The sequence below is a fragment of the Narcine bancroftii genome, chromosome 8 (genome assembly GCF_036971445.1).
Source record: "Narcine bancroftii isolate sNarBan1 chromosome 8, sNarBan1.hap1, whole genome shotgun sequence".
In the NCBI taxonomy this organism is placed as follows: Eukaryota; Metazoa; Chordata; class Chondrichthyes; order Torpediniformes; family Narcinidae; genus Narcine; species Narcine bancroftii.
Genome location: NC_091476.1, coordinates 159,714,998 through 159,742,140, shown reverse-complemented (window position 1 = coordinate 159,742,140; position 27,143 = coordinate 159,714,998). Strand labels below are relative to the sequence as shown.

At 39.0% G+C, this 27,143-nt stretch overlaps 2 protein-coding genes across 15 annotated transcripts in view; one reads left to right on the top strand and one right to left on the bottom strand.

The window, feature by feature from the left end:
* Positions 1-3,067: 3,067 nt before the first annotated feature.
* On the bottom strand, positions 3,068-18,631 carry ncdn (neurochondrin). 6 transcript variants are annotated; one of them, XM_069895675.1, is made up of 7 exons: positions 18,316-18,631; positions 14,597-14,732; positions 13,129-14,136; positions 11,478-11,719; positions 9,421-9,645; positions 5,397-5,539; positions 3,068-3,819 (listed from the first exon to the last, which is right to left on the bottom strand). In XM_069895675.1, the coding sequence occupies exons 2-7, from the start codon at positions 14,720-14,722 to the stop codon at positions 3,383-3,385; spliced, it is 2,181 nt and encodes a 726-aa protein (XP_069751776.1). In that variant the 5' UTR covers positions 14,723-14,732; positions 18,316-18,631; the 3' UTR covers positions 3,068-3,382. The 6 variants fall into 6 exon arrangements, with proteins under 6 accessions (XP_069751776.1, XP_069751774.1, XP_069751778.1 ...); XM_069895673.1 differs by having other exon boundaries at positions 18,355-18,631; XM_069895677.1 differs by having other exon boundaries at positions 14,597-14,728; positions 18,355-18,631.
* Positions 18,499-27,143, top strand: part of LOC138741485 (dyslexia-associated protein KIAA0319-like protein) — a 73,770-nt gene continuing 65,125 nt past the window's right edge. For 2 of the 9 annotated variants that reach the window (XM_069895663.1, XM_069895662.1), the window contains exons 1-3: positions 19,003-19,383; positions 23,960-24,019; positions 26,952-27,123. In XM_069895663.1, coding sequence (XP_069751764.1) covers positions 19,327-19,383; positions 23,960-24,019; positions 26,952-27,123 — 289 coding nt within the window. In that variant the 5' untranslated portion in view covers positions 19,003-19,326. Of the gene's footprint in view, positions 18,636-18,684; positions 18,902-19,002; positions 19,384-23,959; positions 24,020-25,422; positions 25,588-26,951; positions 27,124-27,143 lie in introns of those variants that run through there. The other 7 variants (XM_069895665.1, XM_069895664.1, XM_069895667.1 and 4 more) reach the window with 7 other exon arrangements.

Here is a 27,143-nt window from a genome sequence, read left to right as displayed (position 1 = left end):
TGCGGATTGTGGACGGTATACAGTTAAGGGCTGCATTGATAGTGGTGGTCATTTCCATTGGTCACCTCCGCTCTGTCCTCTGCAATAGCATCGACTTCTCCAGTTAACTATCTCTACCCACCCCCACCCCTCCATTATCTTTAATTCAGACGCTTGTCCATTTTCACTCACGCCTTGAGGAAGGGATCAGGCCCAAAACATCAGTAATGTTCTTAACCTCCCATGGATGCTGAAACAGGCCGAGTTCCTCGAGCATTTGTGTGTTGATCACAATCACAGCATCACTTTGTTACAAATATTTGCAGCTCATGGCAATACCATTTCAAGCACGGGCACATATTAAATAAGGTAATAATACAAGTAAGTACATGGACTTGTATTCTGATTGGTGCTCTTGACTTTCAGGCTAACAACCGTTTTCCATCAGCATGGTCCTTAAACAACAGGAAATCTTGACAAAGGAAAATCAGTATCAAATGGTTTCAAGGGCCCCTAAAATAAAGCTGTCGGATGTCATCGAGGTTTGATGATCCCAAACAATACTGCAACATTGTCTACAAGATTATGAGAGGCAGAGATAGGGTAGATATCCAGTACCTTTTTCCCAGGGCAAGGCTTGATAACACCTGAGGATATCTCTACAAGGTAAGGGGAGGAATGTTTTTTTTTTAAAAAGTAGAGGGTACCTGGAATACAATAGGAACATTTAAAAGAACCTTAGGCACATGGATGAAAAAAAAGAGGGTGACAATTGAGGTAAGAAAGTTTTGCCAATTAAGTTTATGAAGTTCAGCACATCATGGGCTGAAGGGCCTGTACTGTGCTGTAGAATATCTATAGTAACAAGAGCTCAACCAAGAATTGGTCATTGATACTATGTCCTGGTCTCCATCCAGTAGCACATTGCCCCGCTTACCTTTGCTGCCATTGTGGTCTGAAGATGAGAGAGCCACATGTCAATTAAAAACAACTTGGCCTCCAGACAGCATACTGACTGAAATTCTAAAACCTGGGAGGAGAAGAATTTCTGTCACTAGCTTGCAGCCTTATCTCCCTGAACTGGAAACAGGGAGAGAGGTTAGGAAAATCAGAAATACCATAATCATAACCATCTCAGAGCTGTTGCATTTTGGAGAATCAAGAGAGGAATTTCTCCATAAATGGTATGCCCCTGAAGATTGCAACAGAAGAGACCTCGGGGTACAGGTACACGAGAATAGCAACAGATTAATGAAAAAGGCATTTGCTTTAAATCAGTCAGGGGATTGAGTCCAGGGGGTGGGATGTCACGTTAAAGGTGCACAAGAAGTTGGTCAGACAACACTTGGAATATTGTGTACAATTCTACAAGTATGTCATTAAGCTGGAAAGGATGCAGAAGAAATTCATGAGAATATTACTGGAACTGAAGGGCTTCAGTTATAAAGGAACGGCTGGAGATGATGGGATGTTTTTCCCTGGAGACTTAGAGACTGAGCATTGACCTTATTAGAGGTATACAAATCAGGAGGAACATTGATGAAGTGAAGAGACAGTCTTTTTCTGAGGGTAGGATCATTTGGATCAGTTTAAGTGAGAGAGGAAAAGTTTTACAGGAATCTGAGTGGCAATTTTGTCATACAAGGGCTGGGGATATATGATGGGTACAATTTCCATGTTTAAAAGGCATTTACATAGATAGGTACACAGATAGAAAAAGGTTGAGGATATGGGCCAATATGTGAATGTGACAAGCTCAGCTTGACATCTTGGGTCAGGGTGGACACGTCGGGCCAAAGAGTCAGTTTTTGTGGCTGTATATCTCTATGTCTCTAAGGTGTTCCAATGAGCTGCAGAGGGTCTGAGCACAGGGCTGTAGAGCTCTTTGAACCAGGACTTGCACGTAAGGTGGACATTGCGAGATAAAGGAAGAATGCTGCTAGTAAGGAGACTGCAACCTAGCAAACAGGGAGGAAATGTAGTGCCATCCTTGCTCATTTCAGCCTCTTGAATATTGAAGCTGGGGAGGGAGTGAGGCAGAAGGACAGGGGTTGAAAGTCATGGCAAACATCAACTAGCTACCTTTTCATTTCTTCATCCACAAAACAAAAATGGATTCAAAAGAATGATGCCATATGAAGAATTCTGAATAGTTAAAGAATTTAATTACAGTATCATTTCCTATCAAAGGCTCTCGCATAACTGGAATAGCAAATTTCACATGATGGCAAAACAATGGAGGGTATGAAACCTCAGGCTGATACAATTTAGAAAAAAAAAACTTTGCTTCACTGAATAGGTCTAGTCTTTACTGCATTGTCTTTAGATATACATTTTCTGGGAGAGTTAAAATATCTCGTGTGTCAAGAAACCACCACACAATTCACATTATATATTTCCTATCAAGTCCTCTAACTTTATGGTTGGCAACATATTACTGTACACAGAAGGTGATGCTTCAGCCACAATCATCCAAAAGAAAACATCAGCAATATTTTCTCTACAAAAAGGTTGGAAAATTTTGCATTAGAGGAATATAATGATTTTAACAGTGGTTAGTTATTGTACAGAAGTGACACATCAACAGATCGATTAGATCTGAATGAATTTTGAGTTGCTAATAAGTACTTCTTTGTAACTTTGTGGATATTTCTTTGCTTATTAAAGTCAAAGCATTGAAAGCATATAATTTTTATTCAATGTGGAATATACTCTGGAGACGAGATTTCTGCTCTCTGACCCAGCAACAGATTAACATTTGTTCAGAAGTGCATATCCATGCTTTTAAATTTTGGGTACTAACTCGCAAATGTTTAATCCAGGGGTAAAACACGGGATTCTGTTGACATCGTGGTTAAGTGAAAAAACACACAAATGGAGAAACTCAGCAGGTCAGACAGGCAAGTTGGATCATTTACCAGCACCTTTGTGCTGTGCATTAATTTTCATTATGAACAGATTTAAGGGTATCGAACCAGCTTTGATTATTCCAAAACAGGGTTAGGATGATTTACATGCCGATCACTTTGGTGGTTGACATAACAAACATTTTTTTTTAAATATTGTGCAATAAGACTTTGATTCACAATTCTTTTGCAACAGATTCACTTTAATTGTATCCTGTAGGTGACCAGATACATTCCAGAATGAGGTATTAATTTCTTTTTTAAAAATTAACTGAAATTTGCAAAAGTAAAAGTTTATGAAAACATTCCTGAAATTTCTGCTGCAAAATGTGCAGAGAAAAAGCTCTACTCCATCTCCAAAATTTTAACGTTTACAAAAAAACAGTGCAACACTTGAATTGGCAAAAGTTCACAAGAAGACTTTTTGTGCTCTTAAGCACAGATTCAGATCATTATGCTGGTAGATGAATAATTTAGGAAAGCAATACTGGCTTTCTCTAATCTTCACTGAGAACTTGTTCCAAAGTAGACATTCCATACAGTTTTGCTTTCTCCACACCATTCTTCAGTAACATAAAGTCTTTGCAAGATTTATTATTCTTTGCCAACTCAGATAAAATGCTTTGAAAGGCTGCGATAATGTCAAAATCTACAGTCCTGGGGGAAGTTTGAGTAAGCAAATCAAAAATGTTATTCAACCAATCGGATTCAATTATGCTTTGTGATAACCATGGTAACAATGGTATGCAGCTACCAAAAGCTTGCATTCCCAAAAGCCAAAGCTCAGAGATTTGATCCCAAATTTCCTGGTAACTCTCAGTCAGAACAATCAGTGTTCCTTGATTTGACATTTCCTTTTGAGTTTCATGTGCTTTTGAAAGAAACCGAATTGCTTCTGTGAAAAATTTCCAGGACACAGAATTTCCCTGAAGCACTGAAAATAAAATTTAAAAATGTCAATGTATAAATTATAAAACAATCCCAAGCACTAAAACTCTTATTTGATGTCAATTATGAAGAGGTCATCAACCTCTGCTCCAAAGTAGAAGTGATTTTGACTTTTTCAAATCCTCTTCCAACTATCCATAATTTTACTAATCTTTTCAGCACTTTCCATAATCCTGCTAATTAAAAAAAAAATACCCAATTACGTCTCTGAATATATATGTGCTCCATAAATTCCAATGTCTTCCAAGCTGACCATTTTTTCACCACCCTGCTCTCTGTCCCAGCATTATTTCTGGAAAAGCTTTTCCTAAAATTCTTGTACAGTGAGCTCCATTTTTCCAAAAAGCTTCATGTTTGACCTCTTCTCATTTAATACATATACAATTGACAATTTTATGAGCAGGAATCTAATTTCCATCTTTTTGGTATGACAATTTATCTGCCTGGTGTGTTTTAGGCTGAATTTTCTCCCAAAGAACATCTTCCGACTGTTAGAGGCACCTGGCAATTTCTGCTGATGGTGAAGTTGTTTGCCTGACTAAAGTGAATTTCATATAATTTTACACATGTTTTATTATCTTCAATCTTAAGATATTCCTTATGAACATTGAAGAAATAAATTTTTGTGATTTCCTCTCATCTTCTAAAGTAATTGGAGTTACACTCAATAGTGGGCTATTTTTCACAAGATGTACTTCACACCGCCTGTCCTATCCTCCAAGACCGCCATCTCGAACCTTCATTAAAAACTCATCTTCATTTCAAGGTCATTCCAAATGTAATCACATTCATTTTAAACTTTACCAGCATTCTCTGTATTAATTTTCCAAGTTTCATCTATTCTTAAGATTTCTGCCCAAATCACACCAGACTAACCACACCCTGTCTTCACCAACCTTCAATACCTTAACCCACAACCATCCAACCAATTTCAATATCTCTCAACTTTGATTCCTTTGAAAATTTCACCAACTCTCAAATCTGCAGTTCTGCCTCAATTTAAATCATCTCATCTTTCAAACTGGCTATTTAGGATTACCCCATCACAACTCCACCCTGATGATGGAGCTTTTACCAATTTTGGCCTGCAGCCACAGTTTTCCTAATCAATCTTATTTCATTCCTTATGTTCAGAGACATTCTCAAAATTAGCTTCTTTAATTTTACCTTCAATAACTCCCAAGTCTTGTTCAGCATTTTCACTCCCAACTCTGCAATTCCCCTACAGAATTGCTGTGGAATGTTAGTGACATAATTGGGTACATTCTTTGTAGACTTAAACTGATGTTTCATAATATTGTGAACTTTCATTGGCTTCCCATTTGAAGCAGAAAACTATCTGATTTTTATAATTCAGATTGATCATACAAACTGTTTTTAACTCACTTGGATTGGTACTGAACAAACACACATGGGCATTGCTATATAATTTCCTAAAATCTTTCCTTCCAAAAGAACAGATAATTTATTATTAAAATTATTAGATACAAAATTTGAATTAAAAACATCAACAACAATAACTGGGACAATGATCCAAGGAAATGTATCTTTACTATTTTGTACCTGGAGTGTCAGCCAGTGTGCGGCTCATCATCAAGCCCAAAGTGGTGAAATTTGCAGCAAGAATCAGGCGATGCGGAGTACAAAGCAATAGCTGCAAGGAATCCATTATCAAATTAAGTAGAGATGAGAAACACTCTTCGTGCCTGCAAGAACAGATTTTAAAAGGATCAGGGTATGCAATATTTTATAAAGGCAAAATATAAACAAACTGCTAGTAATTATTTTCTGAATTTATTTAAAATGCCCAATATTTTACTTTTATAAACTTATTACAGAAGATTAAAATAGATTTTACAGTATATCAGTTCTTGTAATGTAATTGCAAGAAAAGCCAATGAACTACCACAATCGCAATCAGCAAACTATTTGTGATAATACATGCTCATATGGATTGACTGAGTGGTGGCGCAGTCCAGAAAATAAATACATCCGGCAAAATGAACTATGCAAAAAAAAAAAAGGTCAGAAGTACTATTTGGGCTCTGTCCTGTTAGAGAAACAACACTGAACAAATGTTCAGAAAACCTCCAGGCTGAAGTGCTTCATGACTAATCATGTCAGGTCAAGCTGAGTTGATCCAAGTTGGCATTTTCTGAATGATGTAGAAAAATGGCTAATATTGCCAGTCTATCCACTCTAAGTCATTTGTCAAGAGCTAGAATTTATCACCGATTCACAAGCATGATTAAATATTGCTCATAGATCCTCAGTTTAGCCATTGCCTGGATCACTTGGCTCCAGCCCTCATTACAGACTGTGTCAAACATTAGGCACCTGAGTAGCCCTCCTGAGATCCAGATGTGATTACTGGGGCAAAGGTGCTGGAAGCATCTTAGAAACTTAATGATCCATTAAGTCGCCAAACCTGCGATTTAAAGGGGATCCCACCCCGTGATGATGCGGTAAGTGACGCGTCACGCACTCACAGAAACTATCAGTAAGTGTCCCCCCCACCCCACCATCAATCAATCAACACCTACCCCATCAATTGCACCTCTCCAGCAACGACCCACTGCTACAAACATTGAATTGTCACTGCGAACTGGAGTGGCGTTCACAACAGCTGAAATTCGCAGCACCCCCCCACCCCCCCCCCCCCCCCCCGTATGGCAACAAGCCCTCTCCCACTGATCATGGCACTCCACCACCCCCCCCCCCCGCAGCAGCGACCTCTCACCCCCATGGCAGTGACCTCACTTCTCCCAGATTGTGGTGACCCTTCTCTTTCCCCCCACCACCACCCACCCTCTCCCCCATCCACCCCAGGCCCCGCCGGCTGCAACCTCTCTCCTTCCCCACCTCCACAAATCACAGCAGGCACTTCAGCCAGGGGGTTCACTGTGATGCAAGGTGTAACTGGGTCAGCCATTTTTCTGTTCAAGACGCCGGTGGATGCGGCCTAGTTAAGTTTTACTGGGTTCCCTGACTACCTCTGAGGTAGGTCAGGGACCCAGTTGGATTAGGTCCACACTGAGTGGGTTGGACCCCTTCTAACTGTCGCTAACCAGACAAATTGCCCAGTTAACCTCATTTTACACGGCAGGTTGAAAGGACCTATAGTCAAGGCCAGAGTGACTTCTCTCAACATTGAGACAGCATGAATTGAACATGGCACAAGTAATTCTGGTAAAAATCAAGTCAATGGATATTAAGGGGAAAAAAAAATCAAGCAGTTACCCTCATTCCTTGTGCAAAGATAGTACAGTTATTAGAACTCAATCATGCCAGCTGCAGAATTTCACTGCAACAGGCTTTACCACCAATCATTTTAACAACTTCTTCAATGCTCTTCCTTTTTAAAGGTCAGAAGTAGGGATACTCACCAATGATTACACACTGTTCATCTTACAGCTCCTGTGTAAATTGAGCAACCCTCATTTGCAGGCAGCAACACAAAATGTAGCAAACATTTAACCATCAAGCCACCCAGCCATGTTTAATGGTATTATCACCAAGTCGCTCAGCAACGTCAATCTGGGGTCAAAATTAACCAGAAACGCATTTGAAACAGTCTCAGAAGTTCAATTCAAAAAAAATGAGAAGTTGGAGGAACTCAGGTCAAACAGCATCAATGAAGAAAAATAATAAATTGTGGTCAATCCTTTTTTTTTCGTTCAAGCTTAATATTCTTCTGCCATGTAACTCATCTCGTGATGCCCTAAAGCCTTTCTGCCATCTTCAGTAATATTCCAGAAGCTTGGTCCAATCCAAGACAGGCACTGATCTTCATTAATATTCCAGCTGCTAAAGGAAAATTTTCTCCTTCACCAGTGTGTACTGGAGTTACTCATCCCCTCCTTTGACAATCAACACAGGAGCACTTCAAGAATCCATGCTTAGCCAACCACTCTCCACCTAAGACTGGGTGGCAGGGCACAATTCAAGTGCCATCTACAAACAAGCCAATGAAACCACTGTGGTTGGCAGAATCACAGATGCCACTGAGGAAGTGTACAGGATGGGTAGATCAGCTCGTTGAGTGGTGTCCAACAACAACCATGCACTCAACATCAGTAAAACTTCAGGAAGGGGGAAGCCAGAACACAAACCAGTTCTCATCAAAGAGTCAGCAGTGGAAAAGACAGAAACCTCAGATTCTCAGATGTCAACGTCTCTGACGATCTATCCTGGGCCCATCACGTTGATGCAATTGTGAAGAAGGCATGCCAAAGACTACATTTTGTTAGGAGTTTGAGGAGATTTGGTAGATCTTGCAAATTTCTATAGGTGTATAGTGGAGAGCATTCTGACTGGTTGCATTACTATCAGGTATGGAACGGTCAATGCATAGGACAGGAATAGGGTAAGTACGGTGGGTTGTAAACTCAGCCAGTGCCATCTTGACCATTAGTCTTCAATCCATTGACATCTTTAAGAGGCAATGCTTCAAGAAAGCAGCATGATCAAGGACCCTCACCACTCAATCCACGCCCTTCTCTTATTGCTACCATCAGGGAGGTGGTGCAGAAGCCTGAAGACACAAACTGAACATTACAAAAACACCATCTTCCCCACCTCCATCAGATTTCTGAACAGACACTACCTCACTTTTTCTCTTTTTTGCATTAGTTTTTTTTAATATAAACACGTAGTCACAGAATTCTAATCTATAGTAATTTTACACCTTGTTCTACACAATACTGCAAAACAATAAATTTCATGACACGTTCATGACAATAAACCCAATTTGGATTCTAGGTTACAGAAAGTTCCTTCCAAATTGTTGTATCACCAAGGACAAGGTTTTCCGTTGCACAGAAATGCCACCAACTGCAAGTTCCCTTCCTGACATAGGCCTAAATCCTTTACATCTTTACCCAGCAGCACTGTGTGTTACTCTCATTACAAGGACTGAAATTATACAGGAAGGTTGTTTACACACATGAGACTGCAGATGCTGGAATCTGGAGCAAAAAATAAATCTGTGAAGGAACTTAGTGGGTTGAGCAGCATCAACAGGAGAAAAACGAATGGTCAACTTTTCAGCTTTTCCAATACATCAACCTTATTCCGCCTACTGATGCTGCTCAACCCGAGTTCCTCTAGCAGATTATTTTTGCTCCTGGAAGACAGCTTACTTTCTAAAGGATTGGCTGCACCCATATCCAAAAATATTAATACACAATCACAATCCTGATGCTAGACATTTTGTAGTAAAAATGGCAACAAATTTGAATACTGCTGAAATCAATGGGTGAGATTTTCTGGCCGTTGCTTGAGATCAAAGTTTAAGCTTCCATGTATATGTGCTTGAGCTGCAATTGAAAGCCAGTGGGTTTTTTTTTTACATTGGAACTCCTTTCAAGTAAATTTCTTGCCAATTTAATTATCGAAGATTCACTCTTTCCCTCCCCATATGCATTATTTAAATGTTAGAGACAAAAATAAACCCATTTTGATGCTCTTGCAAACTCTTCACAATCCAGATTACACTTTTCAATTTTTTTTAATATCTCCACTGATTTAGCCAATTTTCACCATTACATTATATTTTGAATATTTAGCTGAGAGCAGTGCTTTGTACCTGATTAGTGCAGGTTCAGTCACTACAAGATTTAGGAAAATTCCACAAGCCGTTCTAAGATTCATCTCTGAATCATCTGGCAAAAGCGATGCATTTTGGCAAGAATTGAAGACTTCCCACTGTTGTGTAAAATAACGGAGAAGCAAAACATGAAACCCATGTGAAATTAAGATTTTCCGTGGAGCATCCTCAGCTGAAAGGTGACAAAATCCAGGTAATAAGAACCTGCAAGTGGAGACACACAATTAGCTAAATATTTTAAGTGGACCCACATTTTAAGAAACAGCTTTTACCAATAATGCTCAATTTTTCCAAATAACCTTTGTGGGATGACTGTGAAATGGGAATTCAATGCAAACTAATTGAAATGTTCATGATAATACATCACAAATTTATTTTGCATTTTTCAATATGGAAAATTTTAAAAATTCACACAGTTGGGCACTCAGCTCCTTGATCTAAATGGCGATTCAATATGCCCATAGCTGATATGCAACAACATGCATGCCTTTGTCCCTCATCCCTGAAAACCATTAATTACAATCACTGAATCAAATGAACAACTAGCCAAACATTAAGTTCACTTTGTGGAAGACACGGCCGAATTTTACCATTCTTTGCATTTAAAAGTGTTTTCTCTTGTTCACTGCTGAGAAGCTGGCTTTAAATTTTAAGCAATTATTATAGTTTGAGATATTACAACAAGCAGGAATAGTTTCTCTTTCTGCCTTTATTGTTCCTTTAAATATTTTTAAAACTGATCAAATAAAACTCTTCCATACAAAATTACAAACATGTGTAAACTCACATTTAATAAGATATCAACCGGCACAACTTTGGGATGTGGCAAAAAAAAGGGGAACTTCGAGGAAACAAACATGGACACAGAACATGCAAACTCTACACCAATGGCTCTCAACCTTTTTCTTTCCAGTCATATACCACTAAGTAATCCCTATGCCATTGGTACTCTGTGATTAGTAAGGGATTGCTTAAGATGCTGTGTGAGTGGAAAGGGAAGGTTGAGAATCACTGCTCTAAACTTAATTGTTACTGAAATATTTTGCTTGAGAAAAATGGTCAATGGCCCATTTCCTTTGGAGTTATGAGACCGTACACATAAAGAATCAATCAGGTACGATTAAAACCATGGTTTTCAAACTTTTTCTTTCCACTCACATATCACTAAGTATTCCCTATGCCATAGGTGCTCTGTGATTAGTAAGGGATGGAAAGAAAAAGTTTGAAAACCACCGATTTAATCGTACCTAATTGACTTGTTATGTGCACGGTGTCATAACTCCATAGCAAATGGGCCAATGACCATTTTTCTCAAGCAAAATATTTCAGTTAACAATTGGGTCTAGAGCAGTGGTTCTCAATCTTCTTTCACCTGTTATGAGGATTCACATACCAACTTAAGAAATCCCTTACTAATCACAAAGCACTGATGGCATAGGGATTACTTAAAGTGGAAAGAAAAAGGTTGAGAACCACTGACTTACACACACAAAATTCAAGGTCAGGATTGAACCCAGATCTTAACTCATGGGAGTACTTCATTGTCCTTTAGATCCAATTATTCCAAAAATACTTCGAGCTGCTCTCACACATTCTACCAAGATCACAAGGTTTATGCCATTTGAGAAGAGAATAGCAAAATCCTATTCATCCATCACCCATGTCCTTGTTAACTTCAACTGGGTGTCCATTTTTAAATGTTCACATTCAACCAGGACTTCAATCTTCTATCTTGTTATTATTTTCCACTCTAACAGTGAGATGCATACTCCTCCCATCTGTCCTTCTGCACTTTGCTAATTTTAATGTTTTACCATTGACCATCCTTTCTTTTGTAAATACTTGGATTTAGCATGTCTATATATATATACATATTAAAAACCTCCATGTAAATTTGGTATTGCTGAGACTGTAAAAGTTATATTGCAATATGAACAGCAGTCATAGATTCATCCACTTGGTTGAAATGATGTAATATCTGACTACAATTATCATTAATTAGATGCCAAAATACTGCATTGTATTTTTTTTCCTACCTCAAAGCATCTTTCGAGCAGGTTTTTGCCTCAGAACCATCAGTTGAAGAGAGCCCTTTCATTGCACTGTCCATGTTATCCGATCTATCTGGACATTCAAAGAGCACTTGGGCACAATGAATCAGAAAAGGCAGAACATCACAGATTTCTTGCTTTAGTGCAAAGGTCTCTTCAGCCATCCATGCACCAAAGACTCGGACTGAGGCAAAGAGAAATGGGTCTCGCAGCTGTTCTTCTTTCACCTATGTAATGAGGAGGAATTTAAAGAGAAAATTAAACATATACACAGTCATATTTGAGAAAGTAAAACAGAAGAAAGAAATTCCCATGAAAGGGAAATATTGGGAATATCTAAAGTATGCTGCTGTGAGGCACTTCAGAGGACAGCTTCCAACCCACAAGCACTTGATTGGAAACTCTGGCTGGTTACATTCTTGTTCATACATGTTGGGTAATGGTGCCTTGATTCTTGCTTGGTGCAACACAGGAAGTTATGAAAAGAATATACAAGATAAAAAGAAAGTCAGCATTGCTTCACCCTATAGAGAAACTTCTGTCCGAAGAAATAGCATAACAAAGTCCCAAATCTACCTGAGTATTTTACAAAATTATGCCCTATACCCCATGCTATGTGGAACTCAATATACAACTGAGAGCAGCTCAGATTCCTGGTTATATTTGTTGCCTATTGATTTAGATTAAAACCTTGGACCAATTTAGATGTTTATCTACATGGCCAACTGAGCTGTCCAAGATCAATCTGAGGTTTCTGGTCTTTCAAACATCAAAAACAGATTTAAAACATTAACAATAACAAATTATTCCCCATAACGGATGCCTCCTTATCCAATTGTGATTAAAAGTTTACAGCCAAACAAATGTTGCCATTCACACTACATAATATTGGATCCCCAAATAACAATCATGTCTTCCTGTACAAAATGCATTCACTTAGAGAGCATCCATTTAATATTTAATTTTAACTAGAATAGACATTTAATCAAACATGCCAAAATGCATAATTGGTTGCTGCAATGAAAGATCTGTATGATGCTCTAAGATTAAAAGAGTTACATTGAAGCCAAACAAATAATGAACTGCAGCATTACAATGAATCTGACTCTCAGCAGTTCTTAGTCATAGCCCAGCTATAGGAGTAAGACACACATGGAGGCCATTCAGCCCATTGTATTCAGTGCTGGTTGTAAGGGAGCTTTCAGCCTAATTCCATCTTCCAGTTCCAGTCTGAAACCACATGGGTAATGGTTCTTTATGCATATATCCATATGCTTTTTAAATTCTGTTGAGTGTTTTTGCTTCATTATCCTTCAAGGCCGCAAATTACAGACACTTTGTAGAAATAATTTTCCTCATCTCTCATCCAATCCTTTAATTAATTACATTAAATCTTTATCTTCTGTTTTTAAAACCATTCTGTTGAGGGAAATAGATGTTTCCTAGATAATACACATAAGTTTGAATACTTCCATTAAACTTCTATTCCAAATAAAGAATGCTAGGTGATCTCACCTTATCTGATTTTGACAATTTTCCCACCCTGCAACAAATATCCTCTACAAACTCTTCAATGCAATAATCAAGGTTCCTTTATGGTCATGTACACAAAATTTGTTTTCCTTTGTTTGCTCACCTGCTTAAAGTAACCAATGATTGCTGCAAAGGCCTCCACCATTATTTTGACCAATTGTCTACTTCCAGCTTCTGTTAGATGGATTTTATCGCCAAGCACACAAACCATCATCCCAAACTCAATTATACTGTAACATGAGGTGATAACATCTGGTTTAGACCAAGTTGCCTCTAGACTAGGATCTTCCAAGCAAATCCGAACTTCCACACAAGCCAGGTTCACTATTAATGACAAGAATTTACTTCCTGTTTCAGCATTTACTGCCAGAATCCAGTCTGAGCCGTAAACAGACAACAATAGTCCAGCAAGTTTTAGTGCTGGGTCCCTTTGTGAGATGGTCAATTTACTGCTCAGGATATTAAAGAGAGCAGTATAACAGTTCTTCAAGCACGTGTTGAAAGTTGGGTTCTCCTTTAGGAGAGATGTGGTGGGTATGAAATGCTGCATAATATGGCACAATTCAAATTTCCGATGACCTTCTTCTGCAGCAAACTGTTCACTAAGCATGTTGCATACCTTCAGGAGGTCTGGCTTACAAGTGTTCCAACATACATTTTCCATTGCATTCAACAGATGGACAAGAAGCCACAAAGCCTTCTCACAACCATGGCATTGGTTGAGATAAGCCAGACATAATGCAGACACGGTTCCTTGCGATACCAAATGCCTTTGGCCTTCCGGACAGGCTGAAAGTGCCTGCAGACATTGGTAAGAATCATCAATCATTGATGTAAAGGTAGTAATATCTGCTCCAGATTCTACAAATGAACTGACAATTTCATTGAAAATGGGAATTTTGTTCAACATTTGCGGGTGAGTAACCATTTCTGGATTTGTGGAAAAACATGCAAACAGGGTCAGGCCCAGAGCTCGGAAAATTTGATTGGGACAACCACTGGGTGATTCCTTGGTGATAAGAAGTCGGTTTAGGAAAGAGAATCCAATAGCATCAAATATCCGCCTTCGGGTTTCTGCATCAGTTTCACCTGCCCTCACCACTTTGGTCACCTATAGAAAATAAAATCAATTTATTGTCAAACGTCAGTAAACAGAAGTGTCAGCAGTGCTTTGTAACTACCTGTTTGGTTCAATAGTAGAGATTTTCTAGTTCTAATTCTAAGATTTGAGTTCACCATTTCCAGATTACTAGTTCAGACATTTCAATTATAATTAAAAGATAAAGAAATGCATCAAATAGTCTGATTTTTAAAAAAAAAAACGCCTGCATCATTTTGGTGAATCAACATTGAGCACTGAGATTAACACATCAAAGAACGTGAAAGGGAAAAATAAATGACTTGCCTAACGGAGTCACAATTCAAACAAAGCAAAATAATGCATTGAGATTGATAAATTGAAACAGAAACTCATCACATACAGTGAGGAACTCAGGTGGATTCTCATTTGGCTTTTAAGGTTAATTACACAGAATATCCATTAAAAAAATAAATCACTGAAACATTCTTACCAGTAAAAGTGCAGCAAACTGTTCATTATCATTTTTTGCATTCCGTAGAACCTCAAGACATCGTTCAAGTGTCTTATTACTTGCCTCATCTTCAGTCCCAGGTGTTTTCTCCAAACTTGAAGCCATTTAAAACTATCTGAATAGAAATAAAATGTTAACAAATATCAAAGAATGTTATTGCAAGAAAATGACAAGTAATGTGTAGAAATAGAGACAACAATCAGATGAAAGGATATGGATGGGTGAACAAAAAAATGATCCTGCGGCCTGCACGTTAATGTCCATTGGTCTTTTGCGTCCTGCACTGTCAATAGTGAGGCTCAAATGCATGCTTGAGAAGCAAGACCTCAATTTCTTTTAGGTTATGTTGTTGTCGCCTGGACTCAATCTGAAAGCCTACCACTTTAGGCAACTTAATTTTTCCAGTCTCTATCATTTATCCATCTGTGACAAGAGCTCAGCTTGTTTTGTTTTCTCTCATTTTCTCTCTGGGGGTGGAGCCATGCCCAACATGACCTTCTAGGCCTCTTCTTATGCATTTTGCCACCTCCATATTTTTCTGCCTATAATTTCACTCTCTAATTGTTACCACACAATTATTGACCCAGAAAATCCATTTATATCTTTTCCTCATCAGAGTTTCATCCCATCAGGGACATCCCCACTCTTCCTGCAACTTTACAAGCTTCTTTCATCTCCTTTTCAGTCCTGAGAAAGGGTTTCTTACAGCTACAGATGTAGCCCAACCTGTATTTTCTGTTTTAGATTGAAAATTCTAAAACAAGGGGGTTATAGATTTTTACCCAATACTATTTTCTGGAATAATTTTCAAAATACAATATGCATGAACTATACAAAAATACTGACTATTAAGTTGGTTAGGGAAAGGGATTTGTGTCTCTTGTTATAAGCCCAGAGGACCCCAAAACCCTGCAGCAATAGAAATTCACCAAGACAAATGGTTACTTAAACAAAAGCCACTTTTAATTATCTTTAAACATGAAACCAGGATCAAACTTTAACTCATTACTATTTAACTTAACTCCCCTCTAATTCCAAGAACACTTGTATGTAATGTGTGTACAAGTTCAGAAAAGTTCTTTAATTCACACTCCAATCTCACTTCTCACTCCTCCAAGTTCACTGGTTGCAGGCAACTTTTATACTGTGCACAGAATTTAACATTTATGAATTTCACCAGGCTTCGGTGCTTGAAAGATAAATGGCTACCGCTCAGGAAGGTTCTTGTCGGTTTTCATAAAGAGATTTGTTGCTCTTTGGACACCCACAACTGATTCCTTTAGATCAGCCACTTCAGTGTCTTGCCGAAAAAACTTGCCGTATCAGAGTTTTCTGGATGATAACCTCTTTCTTTCAGGTCACCAGAGTTCCTTTTTGTTTCCCTTATTTCATGTGAAACATTATGCAGCTCTTGTATGGACCACAAGGGCTTTGACCAGGTTGAACTAAGAACTCACAACCCGTCTTCAAAATGGTGTTTTTCCACAAGCTTGCCAGCTTGTCATCTTCCAGTCCCAACTGTTGCTATAGAACTGATTTCTCTCTCCCTTTCATTCAGAGAAAACCATATGACACTCTTAGAATAGCCAACTTCTCGGAGACAGACCGCGGCTCCGGGCCTAATCTTCTGAGTTCGTTCATCTTTTGATTTCCAACAATAATCCATTACTTCACAGCATGTCCAATTAACACATACTTGTGAAGTCATTGTAGGCATTCTTCGAAATTTTTCAAAGGCACTCAGAGCCTGAACTGTATGGCTTGAGCAGAGCTCTGGCATTTTAAATGAGATCTGTTTTGAAGTGTTTGTATGTGACCTACACTAAAAAACCTGTCACAATTTATCTCCTTTAAAACATTTCTATATACAATATAAAATATAACATCACTTGTCACACACATCCCTTATTACTCTCTCCAGCACAATAACCATTTCCAATTCTTATATTTAAAAAAAAAATTTAGATATACAGCATGATAATGTGCCATTTCAGACCACGAGCCAGGGCCACCCAATTAACGCACAACCCCTGGTATGCTTTGGACGGAGGTAGGAAACCGGCGCCCCTGAGGTAAATCCACATAGCCACGGGGAGAGTGTACAAACTACTTAGACAGCGTGGGATTCGAACCCAAGTTCCAATCGCTGGTGCTGTAACAGAGTTGCACTAACCACTACACTAAATGTTTCTTAAATATTCTATTTGATTATCTAATTTGCAAGACTTACTATGCTGTGGATAAATATATTAAAGCATTTAACAAATCAGTGAATAATGAATCATTTTAAAATAATTAATATTAATTCCAAAGATCACGATAAATTGATTGAAGAGAAAATTCAATTGCCCTGGATTGTTTGAAAATTGATATTCTTCTTTGTGCAACAGTGGGAAAATTTAATGATTAGTAAGAAATAGCTAGATATCAACATCAATAAAATCAACATTCCAGAATACCTTTAATAAACTAATGTTAATTGAAAAATTATTAAATAATTTAAAGCTGCATGGAAGAAAGGTTATCAAGATCATCAATATAATAGTGTGACAGAGTATATAGATGTGTTTTTGGGAGATAAATTGGGAAAGGTTTGTTAGAGTAGGTCATATACAAACACTTTAAAACAGATCTTATTTGAAATACTGGACCTCTGCCCCATGCTAGACATATTGGCTACCCAGCTTTTGCAAGAGCTTTGAAGAGTGCTCAAGAGACTTCACTGATGGATTTTTGTTTACAAAAGACAACAAATAAAAGAGCATGTCAGTCACTGCTATCTGGAAGAGAGCTTGCTGTTGTAAAAGGATCATGTGGTTTTGCAAGCAGAGAGAGTCAAACAGGCTTTCTCTCTGAGAGAGAGAGATACAGAGAGATCACTTGACAGTGTTACAGCCAGCAGAAGTAGCTGGGACTGGAACAGGACAAACTGGCAAATCTATTTGGAAGATGGCCTGGTCAAAGCCCTGTGGTTCATGCAAGAGGAGAGGACTGGCTGTCTAATGTTTCACTTGGAATAAGAGAAACAAAAAAGCACTCTGTGGTGACCTGAAAGAAAGAGGTTGTCATCTGGAGAACCTTGAAGGGGCAAGTTTCATCAGCAAGACACTAGAGTGGCTGATGGAAGTACATCAGTTGTGGATGACTTGGAACAACAAATCTCTCTCTGAAAACCGACAAGTACCTTCCTGAGCAGTAACCATTCATCTTTCAAGCACCGGAGCCTGGTGAACTTTATAAATGCTAAATTCTGTGCACAGTATAAGAATGGCCTTCAACCAGTGAACTTGGGAGGAATGAGAAATGACCGTGAACCAAAGAACTTTCCTGAACTGACACACACATTACATACACGTGTGCTTAGAATAAGCTAGTGATAAGTTTGATTCTATTTTCATGTTTAAAGATAATTAAAAACAACTTTTGTTTAAGTTACCATTTGTCATAGTGAATATCTATTGCCTCTGGGTTTTGGGGTCCTCTGGGCTCGTAACAACAGACACACCAACTTTTAGTTTAAAAATGCCCCCGTGTTTCAACAAATCCCTGCTGGTCTGACCAGTGCATTCATCTAGTTCTACTGAAGAACCAAATTAGCCTTCAAAACGGTCCCTGAATTCTATCCTGTTTCTGATTAACGGGCTCCTCAGGTTTAAAAAGACACAAAATCAGCAAACCACACGGAGCTCAAAACTCACCACGACCGCCACACCGCCCGGGCAACAGCAACCTCTCACCTCGGACAACGTCAACCAATCAGCAGCTCCTGCTGCCACCACCTCGGCCAATCGGAGTACGGGTGATTCCTCGCGCTTGGGCCGTCCAACGTGAACCACCTCTTCGGGCCTGACGAATCAGAACGCGACTCATCCCCAAGCCACAGTCGGCACGCGCCGGCCGTTGATCCGCCGCAGGGGCGAACCGTGTCACGGGACGCAGTCGCGTGCGGCCAGCTGGCTCCCCCCCCACCCCTCCACCCCTCCCGTGTGGCTGGGGCAGACGGTCAGCGTCGCCGAAGGTGACGAACCCCCGTCCGTCTTCGCCGCCGCCGCCGCGCGCGCGGCGGATGTCATTGGCGGAAGTGACGCGCCGCAGCGTTTGCGATGCCCTGGTGGCTCTCCCGTGATCGGAGGGGGCGGGAGGAGAAAGTCGGGCAGATGCACCGACACGGGGCTGGGCGCGTATTATATCCGGAGCGAATCGGGGTCGGTGGACTGGGGAAGCCCCAGAGGGAGGGGAGAAACGGAGGGGGAGTAAGCGGGAAGAAGGAGGAGGCGCGGGCAGGTAAGCTCCTCTCAGTTTTCTGAAGCGGGTGGGCGAGGGGAGGGAGGGAGGGAAGGAAGGAAGGAGGGAAGGGGGGGGACCACGAATAAGGCAGCAGGGGGTTGAGAAAATGCGAGCTGGCCTGGATAGATGTAAAACGCGGAAGTCTGCAGACATTGTCATTGTAGTAAAAGCACCCAACAATGCCTCGGGCCTCGGGAATATCTCCATGGACGCTTGCGAGACCGGCTGAAGTTGCTCCAGCATTTCAGTGTTTTTACTGGAGGGCGATCATTCTTCCTCTTCCACGAAAACTGCTCGATTTCCCCCCACCAGCAGTTTAATTTTGCACAGTGCGATGGAGAGAAGAGGAGCGTGAGACACCCGGAGATCCGGGTCCGGTCCCAGAACAGCAGCTGGTGCAAAATAAGGAGGAGTCTGCCAGGATGCAGACCAACCTCGCCGGGAGCAGTCTCCATCGGATCCGGGTTTGTGGAAGCCAGGTATCGGTTGCACAAAGTGCGACTCCGTTTCTAATCTCCCACATAGTGTCGGCCCACAGTGTTGTGAATCAAATTCGTTGATCAAATGCGTTTTCATATTGACGAGTCTCTTAGTCGCTGCAGTCCTGAGCTCATTGGAATTGGTTTCATTTCCTGGTATTGTGAGTTATCAACGGGCAGATCCAAATCCACTCATTTATCTTGCTCTATTGTTGAGTGTTTTTTTTAATGGATTTAGTTTTAAGCTCTGAGTGGGTGAATGCGCCAGTTGTCTTGTGAGATTGAGGAAATGTATTTTAATACCTGCAGTGTTGTGTAATTTTACATCTTCATCTTGATTTGTATTCTTTTCGATTCCCCCCCCCCCCCCCCCCCCCCAATGCTTCAGTCAACAAAATTACATTTTGGAAGAGAAGGCAGCAAATAATTGGGGAACTTGATTGCATTGGCTTGGGTATGAATGGAGTGCTCTGAACCTTTTTGACTCCTGCCTTTGAAACCTTGGTAGAGGGTGCTTGGTTTAATGGCTCACAGATAAAAGATGCCTGACACACAGCTTTCAGTCAACACGAAGCTGAAGTATCAAGATAACTAATGTGGTGTTTCCCAGATGAAACCAAAAAGCTGGAAATCTAAAATAAAATTGAACACGTGAGGAACCTTCAGCGGCGATAAAACCAAGTTAAGACTTCAGGTCAAAGATTTTCTATCAGAATTAAATAGCTAAAAGTTGAATGTTTTTAAATTTCTTGAGAAGGGAAGAGGTATGGAGAACAAATATCTGTGATGTGAAAACCCAAGGGTGGTTGACTGACACAAATGATATTGGTCTTGGCTTCGAAAGGGTGGTGAGGGAAGGAGTGGGAAGAAAAGTGTGGGTTTTGGGAAAAGATCTGGAACATTAAAATACAAACTGCTGGTAATGTTGAAAATCTGAAGTCTGGTTAACTCTTTCACATCCAACAATATATGTTGATTGCACTAGTGTAGTTTGGAGGAAATGTATTTTTTTCCTCTTCCTATCATCTGCAGTTGCAAACATTGTTTCAGAGGGAAGTACTGATTGGATGCTGCGTAGATTTTAGTGCACTGCATTCATGATTTGTGTACACTGGAAAGTTGGATGATCACTTTCCACCTTGTATTAGGTTTTGTTAGGTAAGAGACAAATGTTGACGTCAAAGTGAACATGGCTGACGCAGCTTCCAGTTTCTTTAATTCTCCATTTCATTTTTATCTTTTGTCTCCCACATTGTTGCAGCTAAACCTCTTGCAAACTTGAGGAACAGCATCTCATCTTCTGACTTGGTGTATTATAACACAAAAGACCTACCTGAAATTGTTAAATTTAACCATTTCTAGCCAATCAGCATTAGAACTAGCTAGTTTTGATGAAAAGTTGTTACCCTGGACAATCTTGGACAATCTTTCCTCTTTGTTGATGCTTTCTTGTTGGAATATTTCTATCACTGTTTTCTAATCACTGATATTTTGGAGTGAGATTTAAATCCATGTTATTGTGATTGAGGTGCAAATGGTAAATAATTAGTCATATTGAGCTTTTCCACTAAATCTGACTTGGTTTGTATTTATTGAAGAAGAGTTAATGATCTGTCAAATTGTATTTAAAAGTTGATTGCTAAATTTGATTTTAGCTAAGACTGAGTTTTAAATTGAATTATTTGATGCATGCAAAATCTAAAGGAAATATTTTTACACTGACACAATATACTTCTGCATTTCATCAGTTAATCAATATAAATAACCAGTCCCTATTTGGAGTACAGTGGATGCAATTTAATGCAACCTGATTTAACGCAAACACTGATGTAATATGATCACCCAGTGGACCCTTTTTTTCTCTCTTTCCGGAATTGAAATTGTTTTCAGATCAAAATGGAATGCATTATTAGAAGTCAAAAATCTTTTTCAGTGGAAAAATAAGAATAAAAGTCAAACCCAAGTTGCACGTGACCTCGGCATACCTGAATCGAGCTAGAAATCTCAGGAAAATAAGTTACATGCATTGCTTTGGAAAGTTGAGCAAGAGGAGGGACTAAAGGCTAAACACACGAAGACGGCCAAGGATGTCGGCTTCATTGACCCCCTTTATGAGTGGTTCATTCAAGCACACTCAGAAGGCCTACCAATTTCCAGGCCTATTCTCAAAAGTCAAGCTGAAATATTTGACCAGTTGATCAACGGAGAAACCTCACAGTTCAAAGCTAGCAATGGATGGCTCGACCAGTTTAAACGCCATGGGATTTCAAAGATTACACTCATCGACGTGAATGGTTCAAACGGAACAAAGATCGCGTGATATTGTTGTTTTGTGTTAACAAGACTGGGACACATAATTAGCAAATTTCGCTCACTCCGCTGTTTCCACCATGTCAACATGAAGTCATTACTGTTGAAGTACATACATAGCAGCAATGCTTGGATGACCAGTGTCATCTTTAATGTTTTGTTTTTCATAACTTTTGTCCCTGCTGTCAGTGCTCATTTGCGCAAGCAAAAGCTAGAATACAAAGCTCTTCATTTGGTTGACAACTGTCCTGCTCTCCTGCCAGCTGACAACCTCTTAAGCCACAGAAAGATCCAAGTTTCTTACCTCCCAAAGAACACTACATCTGAGATCCATCCCCGAGATCAGGGGATCATCTCCGTGTTCAAGCAGAATCACAGACCTGAATTAATTCATAGAATTGTAGACGAATCAATAACGGTGGAAGACCATCTGAAAAGCATGAATGTTAAGGAAATTTGCCACTTAGGTGGGAAGAGCTAGGCAGATGTCAGCTCCTCGTGTGTGGGGGAAAATGCAGGGAGAAGGGTCTGGATCCAGCCTTTTCATCACAAAAGTCCACAAAGGAAGATGATGTTGAGCAAGGATTCTATGGCTTCACAGATGAGGCACAGAGGCTGTTTCAAATTAGCAAAGAGGATTTTCACCAATGCTACACTACTGACGATGAAAGCCTGATTATATGAGCATCTGACGGACTGCAAGATCGTCTGTAATGTTACTATAGTACTGGTTTCTGAACCACAGGAGGGTGACAGTGAGGAGCTTCCACCCCTACCCCAAACAGTGTCTGAAGCTATTGAGTACCTCGAGGCTAGCCTGCATTGGCTGGAGATCCAGGATATGGACCACATAAAAGTCCTCCAGCTCAGAAGCATTTTGGATTTCACTCATCACAATATACTGTGTTCAGGCAATGAACACTCGATTGCTTTTTTTAAAAAAATTGATTGTATGAAATAAAGTGGATTGCAAATACAGGAATTGTACATGTGTTCTTTTTTGAAAATGCTGTTTCTTGTGACCCCGATTTAGCATGACCCCTCTTTGTAATCGTGATCCTTTTTTTTTGAACTATCACGTTATAACAGGGTTCCACTATAACTAACAATTCTATTCAGGTTATTCAATAGGCTAGACCATTCTGTAAGATAAAAAAAACTTTCCTTGATAAGATTTTTCTTAAACTTTGCTTTTACTGTGTGTAACGTGTGATGCACTTTTACGAAGTTTTCTAAAAGTACATCATCCAGTGTAATTTTGAATAGAATAATTTCAATTTGTTTTTTTTTGAGAGAATAATATTGCATGGTCAAGATTTATTAGTAACATTTATTATTAGTCTGCAATGCAATTTTAAGAAGGATATTTTTGATATTGACATTTGGGCGACACTGCCTAGCGGTTACCATTATCACAGCACCAATGATTTGAGTTCAAATCTGGCACTATCAAAAGGAGTTTGTGCATTCTCCCCTTGTCTGCGTGTTTTTCTTACGAGTACTCTGGTTTCCTCCCACTGATCAAAATGTATTTGGGTTGTTGGTCAATTTGGGTATTTGGGCGGCACGGGTTTGAGGGCTGGAAGGGTCTGTCTAAAATAAATAAATATTCCACCAATATAATTTAAGAAGAGTTAATTAATAGAGCATCTGACGGACTGCGAGATCGTCTGTCATGTTACTATAGTTCTGGTTTCTGAACCACAGGAGGGTGACAATGAGGAGCTTCCACCCCTACCCCCAAAAATGTCTGAAGCTATTGAGTACCTCGAGGGTAGCCTACGTTGGCTGGAGATCCAGGATATGGACCACATTGGTTAACATGACTCCTGACCTCTTGTTCTACATACATATATGGTTGTAGGATGTGAATGATGCAGGTCCAAGTTGTAAAATAAGTCAGAGTTGAGCTTTTTTTTGTATTATTGTGAATTTCTTGTGTTTCACTCATAACTAGGGTTACTTAGCTGTCGTGAGAAAAAAAAATGGAAGAACAATTTCTTGAGTATTTAATGTTTAGGAACTTGATTCTGACCTTCTAGAGGGGGAATCTTGTCTGTTCATGGGTAAAATTTCAGGGTTTTTTTCAGCGAAGAAAAATACAATGACAACAAAACAGTTGAAACTTTATTCATTGTAGTTGCATGAATGTGCGAATTAGGGGTAGGTGTTGGCTACTCAAACCCTGAAGCCTGTTCTGCTGCTCAATTAAGATTGTGGGTGACATGATTTTTTTTAAAAACTCAACTTTGCATTTTCCTTTTAGAAACATTCATCACTTCACTCAGCCCTGCTTGAAAAGGACTTGCCTCCATTGTCCTCTGAGGTAGGGAATTCCAAATATTTGCAATTCTGAGATAAGTAATTTTGCTTCCTTATGGCTAACGCAGATGATCATTGTTTTTAATAAAAACTCAGAAATGCTGGAGGACTCGCAGTGTCCAAAGGAGATTGAGAACTTGTTTGTTTTTAACAGTGGGACCCCCTCCGCCATATTTAGTATGACTTACAGTGAGGACAATAGAAACAGCGCTATTTTGTGGGGCAGTTTTGAATATATTTTGCTGTTGCAATTTTAATTGTGCTATTTCCTCATACCTGAAGAATGAGCATTGGTTGCTTCCTTCATATTTATTGGAAAATATAAGGCAAATAAACATTCTCTTGATGACCAGTTTAAGTAAAATTAGGATTACAGATGGAACATCATAGAAGACTTTACAGCAAATTCTAGTGTGAAACTGGAAGGCGTAATGTTTTCTAGAATTGTGAAATTAAAACTTGTTTGAAAGAAAGGACTAGTTAAATGTTTATTGCCCTGCTCTACAAGAATTTGTTTGTCATCCTGGTCATTTCATTATTTTCTCCCTGTTGTTGGAACATTCGTGGTTTGTTTAGATTTGTAAACAATAAATATGGTCTACTGTAGTTCAGATGACATCAAGCGAAAAGAACAAATATTGCAAGTCAAATCCCCAGGGTTTTTTTTTAATAAAAATCCTTGTTTTAAAGATCGGGATACCAAGATTTTATTTCTCAATATGGTTTAAGATGTGCATAGTGACCTTTTATTGTGTTGCTCAAGATGAGTTACCATTAAAATGCAATTTATTGCTGGTGGTTAATCAGTTATCAATAAGTATGAAAAGATGGTAATCAAATCCTGTGTGCAAGCGCTGTGCTATCTGGATAACTATGAATCATGACCTGGTGAAGTCAAATAAAGCAAATTCAAATCATGTAATTTTCTTGACAGAACCAGTCAGGCATTGTTCTCCTTCGTGATCCTAGCTGTTGGCAAAATAACCTTGACCAAAAACAATATTTAATAGTCAATACATGAAGCTTGCATGTTGTTCAAATTAACATTAGTTTTGGCTGCATTTCAAGAGTGAAGGGTTCTTAGAATTGTGTAATGTTAATAAATAGAGCTCAAATTAGTAGCAAAACTAAAAATGTATTACTTGCTCTTTAACTAGCAGAGATTTTTTCATTGCGCTTTCATTTGTTTTAATAGGCAGTGGCAAATTTTATGAGCAAGGAAGCTAATCCTTTACCAGTTTTAAAAATCTTACCCTCTTTTCAAAACTGTTAATTGCCATTTTATTTCTCAGTAAATAAAAATGATAACCATAAAAAATCAATGTTAATTTCCAGTTCAATTTGTACATTTGCCAGAGCTGCATCCATGTATTGAATTTTGATGTGGCAATTTTGATCTATACCCAGTCATAGATGTTAGATGAAGCATGAAGTTTTCAAAGTTTTTCCAGGCTGAGCCCTTGTCAAGAATATTAATTTCCCTGTGATTCCTTGGTACTGATGGATTTGTGATAACAATTACCAAGAAAAATGAGAGTGACATTTTTATTCAAGACTCTTCTGTTTGGTGAAGTACGATTTAATTTTTAAAAAAAATCTTGTTTTCAAATCCTTCGGTGCTTTGGCCACACTCTTCACTCTGTATTCTTCTCCAGCCTTGTTGTCTTTCCGAATCCTGACCTTGCACTATTAAGGATGATGTTTTAAAAAAAATTTGCAATTCTTATGTAGAAATGGAAGCTTTGTTGTAATCCTAACTGTGAATGTAAGCTCAGGTTAAATTAATTAAAAGGCAGAGATCCAGAGAATTGTCAATGTATGAAACTTCCTTGAGTGTGTTTAAATTGGGTGGATAGGGGAGGGAAGGGCACACCAGTAAATAGGGGGAGGAGGGGTGGCTCTGTGAATGGAGAGGAAAGGATTAGAGAGCTGGATGAAAGAAAACAGGGAAAGGGAAGAGAGGATGAACAGGGAGTAGGCTAGCAGAAACCAGAGAAGTTGATGTTAATACCATCTGCTTGGAGAGTGCCCAGATGGAATATTAGATGTTGCTCCTCCATTTTGCAGGTGCCCTTGCTTTGACAGTATACGAGTCCATAGCAGACAAGTCAACTCAGTGTGGGGCACAGAATTGAAATAGTTGGCCACTGTGAGATCCCTGTCTTTGATGTGGATAGAACAAAAGTACTCAGCAAAGTGATCTCCTTGTCTGCGTTCAGTCTCTCCAATGTAGAAAAGGTGGCCTACTGAGTTTCTCCAGCATTGTTTTTGCTTCAATCAGAAGTCTGCAGACTTTGGTGTTTTTCTTCAGAAATCATAGTTTATTTTTTTATATACTTTGTGAATTATTGGAATTGTGTTGTAGGTTTTGCTGTATAAATAACCAGTGTTACAAGTCAAGTTACTTTATACAGGCAGTTTAATGGGTAGTAAATCCTATTAAGTCACTAAGTATTGTGCTATTCTCCATAATTAGGTTGCAGTTTAAAATCTTATCACTTTCATTAGTTTACGTAATCATCTAACATTACAGGTTTATGTGTGATTTGTAAAGAAAGAATGTGGGCTGAAAAATGTGCAATATCCCATTGTTCCCTTGTTTGTGCATTGAATCCAGAATAATGTATTCTTAGATTTGTTACCAATTTCACAATCAACAGAATATTGCTCCAAATGCAATTTTAATAATTTGCACAATTATAAAGACTGAAGCAAGCATTCTTTATTTGTATCCCTCTATTATTATAATAATACTTTTAGTTTTTTTTAAACTTTATTTATAGATGAAAATAGCCTGTCCTTTAACATGTTTTCTTGTAGTGTCAGAGTGATATTTTTTTAATGGTAAAGGTCAATTCAGGAAGAGTTGTTTGAACATAAATTTTATGGTTTACTGTCTTTTGACATTGCTAAAATGTGATCTCTGTTTTTTGCAGGTAATTGTTGTCTTTGGTAACATGATGACTAAGTACAGAAGCCCAGAAAATTATCCTGATCCTGAGACATCTTCGATAAAAGTTTGGATGTTCTTTAGGCGAGCGTGTGTTTCAAGACTTATGGACCTGTTGTATATCTGCTTCTATCTGACTATGTTGAGTTCATTTACAAGTAAGTTGCACCATCTGATG

Coding starts and splice junctions, on each gene's coding strand:
- ncdn (XM_069895675.1), bottom strand. CDS start 14,722: ATGGCTTCAAGTTTGGAGAAAACACCTGGGACTGAAGATGAGGCAAGT. Junction 11,720..13,128: donor TCATTGGTTACTTTAAGCAG/GTGAGCAAACAA, acceptor CTCATTACATAG/GTGAAAGAAGAACAGCTGCG. Junction 9,646..11,477: donor TGCTCGAAAGATGCTTTGAG/GTAGGAAAAAAA, acceptor CTCCACTTGCAG/GTTCTTATTACCTGGATTTT.